The 12,937-nt window shown below is 35.1% G+C and overlaps 1 protein-coding gene across 1 annotated transcript in view; it reads left to right on the top strand.

The window, feature by feature from the left end:
- APLF (aprataxin and PNKP like factor) overlaps positions 1-12,937 on the top strand; it is a 96,978-nt gene that overhangs the window by 34,160 nt on the left and 49,881 nt on the right. Inside the window, exons 3-5 of the mRNA XM_007464085.1 lie at positions 1,822-1,994; positions 11,366-11,510; positions 11,832-11,964. Coding sequence (XP_007464147.1) covers positions 1,822-1,994; positions 11,366-11,510; positions 11,832-11,964 — 451 coding nt within the window. The remainder of the gene's footprint in view (positions 1-1,821; positions 1,995-11,365; positions 11,511-11,831; positions 11,965-12,937) is intronic.

Raw genomic sequence — 12,937 nt, 5'->3', positions numbered from 1 at the left:
AGGGAAATGTAAAAAAATAACTTAGGAAGCAGTGAGGTAAAGGAAATCAGGGAGACTTGATATGATGTTAGCACAAGCAAGAAACGCAAGCAGTGGGTAAGAGCTTGAACTAGGGCAGTGACTGCAAATGCTAAAGAGAGATGGACTCGGGATACTTCAGAGGTAAATGATCTGGGGCTTGACATTTGAATGGAATGAAAGAATGTTGTAGGTGTTCAGTAAAAGTTTGTGGATATTTTGGTGTGTTTTAATATGTAATTGAAACTAAATCAGAATATCTTGTATTTACGCTTGAAGTACCCTATTCTTTTTCCATAGAAATAGGCATTTTAAGAAATAAAAACAAATGAAAAATAAATTATAATGCAAAGTAATCTAACTAACTTAACAACATTATTTGCTTCATGTTTTATAACAATATTCTAGACTTGTTTATATCTTACTTAGTTTATATTCCATAAATGATTAAGATTTTTAAAAAATGAAAGTAACTATATTTAATAAAAATTTTAACCAAGTTTCCCAATGAAAAAATTTTTGAGGGGTAAAAAGAAAAAAAAATACTGATGCATTTCTAGAATTTCAAAATACATTAAAAAGAGGACTATTATAAGCTTCCTTAATTTTTCCATAATGAGTATTTTTTACAGTAGGAACAGAAGTTTTTACCTACTGAATTTATACTCATTTCTAGTCTGTTCAAACTCAGGGTGAATGAAACGTTTCTTAACACCTATAGATATATTAAATGGTTGGGATCAGAAAAGGTTTTGATGTGTGAAAATTTAGTTGTATCTCAAGATACGTTAATGAAGTATAAATAGAAAAACTGAGAATGTTTGGCATATGTCCAGTCTCAGGGTGACATTTACCTTGCTATAAATGGAGAGATGGTTGATGTCTCTAGAAAAAAATGTCATTTATACTGATGAAGTAGACAGATGAAGTAGACAGACAGTGGTAGGGGGAGTTGCTCTATGTAAAATTCTTTTAAAAAACTGAAGATCTGCATTAATGTGGATTGCTTTGGTATATGCTAAAGCTTATTAAAAGACCCAGTGGTTTAGATGACAAGAAGGCTATTCTGGAGATGGCTAAATTCAGCTTGATTTTAGTTAGAATTTTTAAGATGCCTTTCAATAGGTGTTAATTATGGAGGCAACTCTCATTATCTTTGCTAACGTGAAGTAATCAGTGGAAACATAATTCAGAATAGGGGATATTGTAATAGTTTTGACATTGAGATATATTTACCTCTTGCAATTTGAATATGGATGATGATCTTCAGAGGGGAATTTCATTTAAACAAAATAAGAAGATTCCTCTGTGAGGAGTAAAGAAAAAAGGTATGTTGTTTGCTTGAGAAATTTGATCAAGAATTTCCTTCCCATAGTTTCTCATTTTTCAATCATAGTAAGAAATTATTAGGGGAAAATAAGCAGAAGAGAATTTTCAAGAGATTAGTGAAGTTTGGATATCAAAATTGGGGGACTCAGTTTCCATACTGGTAATTATTTTTCATGTTTCTCTTTCCAATGTCCAGTCATCTCTCAAACAAAATAGAAGTATCTTTTAACCAGTTAATTGATAACCTTGCTTTTTTCTTTGATTCCTAGAGAAATGGGAGGTATGTTACAACTATTTTTTTATGTTTAGATAATAATTATGATACTTAGAAGTGCCAGATTTATTAGACTTTTAAGTGTAAGTTTATACTTAGAATTGTTTTGACACAGATTTTGAATCAGTTCGTATTTAGTTGTAGTTTTGTCGTGATTTTGAGTTACTACATCACTGTTTTCTTTTTCTTTAATTTGTTAGATACATACAAATCCGTGCTTTTATCAGTCTTCTGAGAAGAGCCAGCTCTTACCATTGAAGACAAATCTATGGCACTGGTTGAATCCTGGAGATAGTTTCTCTTTATTAGTTGACAAGTACATTTTTCGTGTTTTGTCTACACATTCTGAAATGGAAGTGGAATGTCCTTTAAGGTAAGATTGCCTGATGAAATGCAATTAAGTAATGGTATTTGTAATCTAATTCCTCAGTCATCCACAAAAGCTTCAGTAGAAACCACTCTAGAATTCAACTATATTGGCGATAGGTCTTACATCGTGAGTGAGTGTGTGTGTGTGTGTGTTTTTCTAGAAAACATTAGATTTTGGAAACTTATGCCTCAATAGTGATTGCTTCCATATGTTGTATCTTTTACCATTGTGTTTAGAATATATTTCACATCTAACAATAACCAGGATAGTTAATTTGAAACTGACTACATTTTCTTAATCTTTTTTTTTAGTTTTTAAAATTTTCTTAAGGTATTAACCTCTGTTTTAGATTATGCTTGTATAACTCTTCTTATAAAAATAACAGAAAATATAGAATAGGGAAACGAATGAAATGAGGTTGCAATAAATAGCTGATGTAAAATTGAAATGAATGCACTAGTTTTGTTGAGGCAGTCATTAGCAGATTATTCACCTTTGTTTTAGCTTTTAAATTATAGAATACTTAAACTGGACCTATAGAAGTAGATGGACAAAATTATATAGAGTGTGTTCTTTGACGGCACTGGTATTAAATTTAAAAATCAATAAAAATACAATATCTAGGAAAATCTTCAAGTGTTTTGAAATTGAATAGCACATACCTAGGTAACCTCTGGATCCAAGAGAAATCACAAGGGCAGTTAGAAAACATTTTGAACAGAATAATACTGAAAACATAACAAAAACATTTGTGAAATATATCTAAAGTAGTCCTTTGAGGGAAATTTATATTAAATGCCTATATTAGAAGAGAAGAAAGAGGTAAAACTGATGCCCTTTGCTTCTATTTTAAGAAGATAGACAAACAGGAGTAAATTAATCCCAAAATAGACAGAAAAAAGGAAACAATAAGAAGAATAGGACTAGAAATCAATGAAATAGAACATAGACAAATAACAAAGAAGATCAACAAAGCCTAAAGTTAGTTTTCTGAAAAGACTAATAAAATTGATAAAATTGGGGCTTCCCCGGTGGCACAGTGGTTGAGAGTCCGCCTGCCGATGCAGGGGACACGGATTTGTGCCCCGGTCTGGGAAGATCCCACATGCCGCAGAGGGGCTGGGCCTGTGAGCCGTGGCCGCTGAGCCTGCGCGTCCGGAGCCTATGCTTCGCGATGGGAGAGGCCACGACAGTGAGAGGCCCGTGTACCGCAAAAACAAAAAACAAAAAACAAAACAAAAAAAACACCAAAATTGATAAAATTGACAAGGCTTACCAAGAAAAAGAAGCTGGAAAACACAAATTATCAATATCAGGAATGGAAGAGGCAGTATCACTACTGATCCTGCAGACCTTAAAAGAATAATAAAGAAATAATTATTAAAACTTTATGCCAGTAAAACTGATAGCCTAAATGAATGGATGCATTCCTTGAAAAACACAATTTACCAAAACTGATACAGGAAGAAATAGAAAATCTGATGAATCCTATGTCCATTAAAGAAATTGAGTTCCCAATTTAAGAATTTCCTGCAAGGAACTTCACTAGTGATTTCTCTTAAACTTACAAGGTACAAATAATACCAATATTATACTTTTTTCTCCAAAATAGAAGAGAGTACATTTCCCCACTCATTTTATGAAGCTTCCGTAATCCTGATACCAAAATCAGACAAGAACATTACAAGAAAAGTAAATACAAACCCACATTCCTTATAACAAAATATTTAGAAGTCAAACCCAGCAATGTGTGAAATAGATTTTAATACACTATGACCAAGTGAAATTTGTCTGAGAAATGCAAGGTGAATTTATCATATATATAAAAAAAAAACCAATCAGTGAAATTCACTATAACAGATTAAAGAACTGTCATTCCAGTAGATGCCTAAAAACAGTTGTGACAAAAATTTAATACCTGTTAAAAAAAACCTTAGAGAAAACTAGGAAAAGAAGGAAATTTCCTTCTTATAAAAAAATACTTGATAGTTAGGTATTGAAAAGTTCTCTCCCAACAGTTGGGAACAAAACAAAGATATCCATTTGCACAACTTCTATTCCATGTTGACTGGAGGTCCTAGCCAGTCCAGTAAAGCAAGAAAAAGAAATAAAGTGCATCATACTGGAAAGAAAGAAGCAAAACTGTCTTTATTTGCAGATGACATGATTGTCTATTTAGAAAACCCTGAGGAAGCAAGGCACAAAACAATACCTAAACTACTGTATAGTTACATTTATATTACATTCTATTATAAGAAAACTAATCCATCAATGTTTATTTCTGGCGGATTGACTAGGAAGGGGGACCACAAGGGAACTTTTTGGGGGTGATGGATATATTCTCTGTCATTTTAAAAATTATAGTTGATTTATAATATATTAGTTTCAGGTGTACAGCATAGTGATTCAGTATTTTTATAGATTATACTCCATTTAAAGTTATTACTGAGAGATGGCTGTAATTCCCTGTGCTGTACAATATATCCTTTCGCTTATCCATTTTATTCACAGTAGTTTTTATCTCTTAATCCCATAACACTATCTTGCCCATCCTCCCTTCCCTCTCCCTAGTGGTATACACTAGTTTGTTTTCTATATCTGTGAGTCTCTTTCTGTTTTGCTATATACATTCATTTGTTGTATTTTTTAGATTCCACATATAAGTGATAACGTACAGTATTTGTCTTTCCCTGTCTGACTTATTTCACTAATGTAAAACTCTCTAGGTCCCTGCATATTGTTGCAAATGGCAGAATTTTATTCTTTTTTATGGATGAGTAATAGTCCATTGTGTGTGTGTGTGTGTACACATGTGTGTGTGGGTATGTGTGTGTATATATATATATATATATATATATATATATATGTATCTTTGTTTGACAACAGGCCATTCATCTGTTGATGGGCACTTGGGCTGCTTCCATATCTTGGCTGTTGTAAATAGTGCTGCTATGAACATCAGGGTGCATGTATCTTTTCGAATTAGTGTTTTTGTTTTTCTAGGATACGTAGCCAGGAGTGAAATTGCTGGATCATATGCTAGTTCTATTTTTAGTTTTTTGATGAACCTCTGTAGTGTTTTCCATAGTGGCTGCACCAATTTATAGTCTTAAACAGTGCACAAGGGTTCCCTTTTCTCCACATCCTCACCAACACTTGTTATTTGTACACATTTTGATGATAGCCATTCTGACAGGTGTGAAGTGATATCTCATGGTGTTTTGATTTGCATTTCTCTAGTAATTAGTGATGTTAAGCAACTTTTCATGTTCCTGTTAGTAATCTGTATGTTTTCTTTGGAAAAATGCCTATTTAAGTCTTCCGCCCACGTTTTGATCAGGTTGTTTGGCACATGGCTACACGGAGTTGCAAGGAAAGCTGGGCAATGTAATCTCCAGCTGGGTGGATAGCCATTGTTAAAGGTGCTTATAGATCAGTGCCATTACAACTTTGCTGACTGTTATGCAAATAATGTCCACTTAGCCTCTGATGGTTAAATGCTAACCACCTGGCCTCTACAATTCTAGAATGCTGTCATCTCCATTGATGCTAAAGAGCCTTGTTCTTGGCAGCCTCTCCTACCATCAACATTGACCTATAGAGGCAGTTACCGTTGAGCTCTTCAACACTGCCTCACTAGTATGTACCTTATAGCTTAGTGTTCTGGGCCCTTCTGGGGAACATGGTCAGGTGGGGGATTCTCTAGTCTCACGTAATAAGTCCATTTTAGCATGCCCACCTCTTAGAGCCTATTGACCCCCTTTTCAGTACCATGCCAGGGCATTCTCTATTTCTACCCTATTTACTGTAAACATATTCTTTTCCCAAGCATGAACAAACCATTTCAGCTGTATATTAGGACTGGCTTCAGGTGTCCTTACCAGTACCTTAAATCCTAGGTTGCAGGACAGTGGTTTTTTTCCAGTTTTATTCTGCATCCCCTGTTTTAGCATCTTCAAGATCTATTCTTGGGCATGCTCTTCTGGTTTCTGTCAGTACATATTAGCCAGGTCCTGTAGCTCTTTAGTAAATATTTGCTTTCCTGTTGAAGTAGGGACAGTACTTTTCTAGTCAGGTAATGATGAGTTGACCTTGGTTATTGGAATAGAAGCCACGAGGGGTGGGAGGGCAGGTCTTGAGGAAGGCAAGTATCATCATGACAGGTATACCATTGGGAGGCAGCTTCCTGGTCTCCAGACAAAGAAAGGCTACTATCCTCTAGCAAGGGGGAGTGAACCATGTCTTAGACTGTGGAAGTATTGAAATATATTTTAGACATTTTTTGATACCATTGGGATTCTCATATATTTTAGAACTAGCTCCATTTTGTAGTGTCTACCTCATAAAAACACCATTGTACTGTTGTGTAAGATTTACACGTATGAACTTTTTAATCTTCACAACCATCTTTATAAGGAATAGGTACTGTTAAAATCCCTATATTACAGATTAGGAAACTGAGACACAGAAGGTTTGAGACTTGCCCAAGGTCTCATAGCTAATATGTGACAGAAATCAAATACAACCTGACTAGGACTATAGCTCTTACTGACTTCCCTGACTGTATAAGAAAGCTTACTATAGCAGTCATTCTAATAGTGAAGACACTTGGAGAGTGGCTAAATAAATTTGGTGTAGTTTTAAAATGGAGTGAAAGTGAATGGACTAGAGAGAGCTCCAGGTTAAAATGTGGATAAATCTCCACAATGTAATGTTGAGGAAAAAAACAAACAAAAAGATTACATATATATAAAGCATACACTGTTTGTTTATAGATTATATATTACATATTATACCTGTGTATTATGGATTATTTGGATTACTTCATGAATAATATATATATTATGTGTATATATATACACAAGTAATGGATACATACATATAGTAGTAAAAGTATAAGGACATGCATGTGAATAATAAAATCAGAATAATTTTCCTTCAAAGAATGGATGAGAGGGAGAGGAACAAGATTGAGGCTGGACACAGAGGAAGCTTTGATTGTATTTATAATTAATCTGGAGCAAATATGACAAAATGTTTCTCTTTGGGTGGTGGATACAGAAGTATTTATATTAATAGATAAGTAGATAGAATACATATATTATATTCTCTGTATATTTCTACGTGTTGAAATATTTTTAAATTTGAATAAGAACAGAAAAGAAAACCTATGTGCTTTGTGTCAGTTGTAAGGACCCCTGATATCACTGTAAATTTTTTCTTCCAACCAGTTATGAATTTAAGAAAGAGATTTGAACAACAAAACAGCAGTACAAAAGCTTGTCATTTCTTTAGGTTCTCACTTCACTCATGTCAACATGCTTTTCATGTAGTGTTTAGATTCTGTATAATAAATCCCATTCATAATGAACTCAATGAGAGCATATGGGTCTATACATATCAGCTCTAGTGTGTTCATTTTTCACTCTTTTCTGTATATGTTTCTATGAAATTATTCTGTGAGAAGTACTAAAATCCATACTTTTTTGAGAAGTCAAAGTAAGAAAGCCAAAAAGAAGTTTTAGATTTTAGCTAATTAAATTTTGACGTATTTCATATAGAAGGACCAACATTAATTTTGCATTCCTATTGCTTCCCCAGTAGTGGGTACTTAGCAGGCATTGGCTTCTTGAATACATGAATGAAATATTGTATAGCATTTTCTTTATCTGAATTTCATTGCTGATAAGGAAGTATAACATTCTCTCTCTAGAGGGATTATTTTCTTTAAAACACTGTTGAGGAAAGGAAAGTAAATCTTTTGTACCAAGTTACATTTTTCTTTCAAATTGTTAAAGTTCATAATACTTAGATTCCATATAAATAGCTAATTTTAATCACTTTAATTTTGGACAGGACAAAACAGTAAAATGTTGATGAAAATGCCATTGTAATATGAAAGTGTGCATGTTTACAATTCATTTATAATTATTTTAAAACTTACTTTTAGATCCAGCTCATACATATTAGCAGTACATTTTGTATTAAAGACAAAATATATAACTTATATTTAAATATAACTTGGAATATATCTTTAAGAGTTAAGAATAACTTAATTGCCAAAACAGTCTTTATAAAGAAGAAAAGAGTTGGAAGATTCACACTTCATAATTTCAAAACCTGCTACAAAGCTACAGTAATCAAGACAGTGTAGTACTGGTGTGAAGAAAGACATACAGGTCAGTGGAATACAGTTGAGGGTCCAGATATAAACCCTTACACTATGGCCAATTAATTTTCCACAAGAGTGCCAAAACATTTAAATGGAGAAAAGAGTAGCCTTCTCAATAAGTGGTGCTGGGACAAATGCAAAAGAATGAAGTTAGACTCCTACCTCACCACATAGAAAGAATAAACTTAAAATGCACCAGAGACCTAATATAAGAGCTAAAACTATGAAATGCTTAGAAAAAAACACAAGTATAAATTTTTGTGACCTTGGATTAGGCAATGATTTCTTAGATATAAGAACAAAAGCACAAGCAAACAAAATAGATAAATTGGACTTCATCACAGTTAAAAACTTCTGTGCTTCTAAGGATACCATCAAGGAAGTGAAAAGACAACCCACAGAAGGAGAGAAAACATTTGCAAGTCATATATCTGATAGGGGACTTCTATCTAGAATATGTAAAGAACTTTTACAGCACAGTAATAAAAAGACAACCCAATTTCAAAATGCATACTAAATTTGAGTAGACATTTCTTCAGGGAAAATACCCGACTGGCCAATAAGCACATGAAAAGATGCTCAACATGAAATGCTAATCAGAGCCACAATGAGATACCATTTCACGTTCAGTAGGGTAGCTATGGTAAAAAAGACATAATAACAAGTGTTGATGAGGTTGTGGAGAGATTGGAACTCTTATGCTTTGGTAGTGGGTTGTAAAGTGTTACTGCCTCTTTGGAACACATTCTGGCAGTTCCTCAAAATTTTAAACGCAGAATTACATGCGACACAGCAATTGCACTCCTAGGAATGTACCCAAAAGAATTGAAAACGTCTGTATACAAACAACTTGTATGATTCCATCTATATGAAGTTTCAGAAAATGTAAATCTCTAGAGACAGAAAGTAGATTAGCAGTTGCTGGGGCTGGAGAAGAGAATGGGAAGTGACTGCTGATGCATATGGGATTTCTTTTTGAGGTGAAGAATATGTTCCAAAATTGGTGATCATTGTACAACTTTGGAATATACTAAAACTACTGAATTTTATACTTTAACAGCATGAATTTCCTGATTATGTGAATTATGTCTTGATAGCTATTACCAAAGAAAAGGGTAACTCATTTACCTTTGTTATATTGTATTTAGATTAAATTCCAAGTTTTTATTTTTATTTTTTAACAAATTCTGGTTACACTGTATTATAAATCTGTGATAGTTGATTGCTTGAGGAAGTATTTGAAGATAATATAAAAATATGTCCATATCACAGTGACAATATATTAAAAGTATAAGAGAATAATTTGCACTTTGACCTATTTGAAACTAAATGTTGGAATTTTGTTCTGGGATAGGATTTTTTTTGTTGTTATATTTATTCTTGGTAAATATTAATAAAAATTCCCTATGGCTATAGGATGTGTGTGTATTAGTCTTGAATTTATGCCAGAATAGAAAAACTAGAAATGGAATGGATGATGTTACTTAATTTGTAACACTGTAAGTTGTAAAAAGCCATTGCATTTCTCTGGAGTGTTTCTTAATATTTTTCAAATTAAATATTAAGAAAATTTGAGGGAAAAAAATCAGAATTTGGAAGCACACCTGTGTGTTGTGAGTAAAATGGATTTGAATATTGTGATGGGAGTGCAATTTCATGCAATCATACATTTTCAACTCTGAGTCCCCAGTGCCTGGCACAGTGTCTGACCCTAGGTATTTTAAAAATATTTATTGAATGAACTAAAACAGTGGTGTTGCAGGGAAATTTAGTCTAAGTAAGTTGTTCTCTTTTGACTGATTCCTGCCATGAATTCGGGTCTGCCTTTGAAGGCGATTATTCCTATAAGATACACTAAAACAAATAAAACAAGCCATTAATTATTCTTTTCTCAGCTAGACAAAGTTTTTTAATGTTAGTGTTTACTGAGGAACATTTTACCAATAGTAAAATTCACCCCTTTTAAATGTATAATTCAGTGCACTTTGACAAATTTGGGTAGTCATGTAAGTACCACCACAGTGAGATATAGAACATTTTCATTTCCCCAGAAAATTCCCTCCTGCCTCTTTGTGGTCATTCCCCTCCACCACCCACTGTTTCTGGCGACTTCTGATCTGATTTCTGTCCTTGTAGCTTTACTTCTTCAGAATGACATATGCATGGATTCATACGATAGTACTTTTTGTGTCTGGCTTCTTTCACTTAGCAAACTGCCTTTGAGATTCATCCAAGTTGATGTACATATCATACTTTTTTCCTTTTTATTTCTGAATGGTATTTCCATCTATATTTTCAAATTTTCAAAAAGATAAGTCTGGGGCTTCCCTGGTGGCGCAGTGGTTGAGAGTCCGCCTGCCGATGCAGGGGACACGGGATCGTGCCCCGGTCCGGGAAGATCCCACAGGCCGCGGAGCGGCTGGGCCTGTGAGCCATGGCCGCTGAGCCTGCGCGTCCGGAGCGTGTGCTCCGCGGCAGGGGAGGCCACAGCAGTGAGAGACCTGCATATTGCAAAACAAACAAACAAACAAACAAACAAAAAAAGATAAGTCTGTTGCATCATCTCTGTGCATACATAAAGAATAATGATCCAGAACTTTGGATGATCTTACCACACTTTGCAGCAAGTAGGAGGTAATTGGTTCTGCTAGTATGTTCCACATGTGACCGTGGATGCTCCTGTGTTGGACTACAAGTTTGGGGAGATTTCACAAGTGGCTGCACTGGCCAGGACCCCAGTAGCAGCAGTGTGTGAACTTGACCTCAGGATTTTATTTCTTTTTTCTTCAGGAGCCTACCTAGCTTAGCTGATGTTCTTACAGTTTGCATTTTCTTTTTGGATACTTGGAGGCGATCTTAACTTTTATGGACAATCTGAACAAATACTATATAGTAAGTAAATAACTCTTAAGCCTTCATAGAGATGGCCACTGCCCATCTTATAAATAGCTGTGATTTCTAGGCCCATGTTTTGGAAAGATTAATATATTTTATGGTGATAGAGTGGGCAGAAGATGAGGAACATATTCTAGCCTATATATTCTAGCATACTATAATCTGCTTTTTTGCCTTCGTAAGTCTGAGAAAAGTAGCATAACCCATTAGTTAGATGTACTTGGGAGAATCACATAATGGCACGGTAGGCAATAGAAATGTTTTAAATTTAAGTGATTAATATATGAATTTCAATTGTATTTCATAGAAACAGTCAAATACTTGATGAAGATGATATATTGAATGAAACACCAAAATCTTCCTCGTTTGATTTGCCTGATGAGACACCTGATGCCCCACAGTTGGAAAGAAGCACAGAAATAGGAAAGACCCAGACCACTGCAAATAGTGTGGTAAGAAATTTAAGATCTCATCCATTTATAACATGTTCCTTAAGGAAAGAAAAGACAACTGGTATTAGACATATCATGACAAAATTTCTAGCATTGATCTGCTTTTGCTGTTTTTAAGTTAAACTCTAGAGAACATCACACTAGACCAACACTTCAACTAATAGAGATATTGAATTTCTTTCTTTGAGAACTTTGAGCAACTCAGTCCACAGTTGCAGATGGATATTTTTAATGGTAGTTTTCTGCAAAGTAAATAATTTTTATGGTTTTATTAAGGATGCAGGATTACTTTTAGCAATTCATATATAGGTGCCTTTTTAGTCTTTCCTAGATGAAAGTAGAGACTTGAGTAAGCAACAGCCAAACCCTTCCCAGAGGAAAAGAATCCTTCCAGCATGGATGTTAACAGAAAATCTAAGTGATCAGAACCTTTCAGTACCAGTCATCAGTGGAGGTAGGTTTTGTTTCAAGAAAATATTTAACAGAATTTGAAAGTTTTTCTGAACAAATGTAGACAGAATAGCAGTTATGTAAGTGTATAACTTAGCCTAACATTTCTTTAGATGTGTTCATGAAGTCTAATTTTAAACATAAACTATTATTTTATGCCATTTACCAAACACCATTCTGCTAATTATTATGATTATGATTATTTTTTAGTGGCTTAAAACAGTACTCATTTATTAGCTTGCAGGGTTTTTTTAAATAAATGTATTTGTTTGTTTGTTTATTTACTTATTTATTTATTTATGGCTGCATTGGGTCTTCGTTGCGGTGCACGGGCTTCTCATTGCAATGGCTTCTCTTGTTGCAAAGTATGGGCTCTAGGCATGCGGGCTTCAGTAGTTGTGGCTCGTGGGCTCTAGAGCTCAGGCTTAGTAGTTGTGGCACACTGGCTTACGTGCTCGGTAGCATGTGGGATCTTCCCAGACCAAGGCTCGAACCTGTGTCCCCTGCATTGGCAGGCGGATTCTTAACCACTGTGCCATCAGGGAAGCCCTAGCTCACAGTTTTTTTTGTTTTTTGTTTTGTTTTGTTTTTGCGGTACGCAGGCCTCTCACTGCTGTGGCCTCTCCCGTTGCGGAGCACAGGCTCCGGACGCGCAGGCTTGGCGGCCATGGCTCACGGGCCCAGCCGCTCCGCGGCATGTGGGATCCTCCCGGACCGGGGCACGAACCCATGTCCCCTGCATCGGCAGGCGGACTCTCAACCACTGCGCCACCAGGGAAGCCCTAGCTCACAGTTTTAAAGATGAGAAGTCCAGGCAGATTCAACTGAGTTGTTTGTTGAGATTTTCACAAGAGAAATCCAAGTGTCTGTCAGGCTGGGTTCTGACCTGTGTGTCATGGGAGAATCCCCTTAGAAGATTATTCCAGTTGTGGAGAATTTGCTTCCTTGCAGTTGGAGGACTAAAGGACTTGTTTTCC

The sequence above is a fragment of the Lipotes vexillifer genome, unplaced genomic scaffold (genome assembly GCF_000442215.2).
Source record: "Lipotes vexillifer unplaced genomic scaffold, Lipotes_vexillifer_v1.1 scaffold311, whole genome shotgun sequence".
In the NCBI taxonomy this organism is placed as follows: Eukaryota; Metazoa; Chordata; class Mammalia; order Artiodactyla; family Lipotidae; genus Lipotes; species Lipotes vexillifer.
This window is presented reverse-complemented; position numbering and strand designations above follow the sequence as displayed.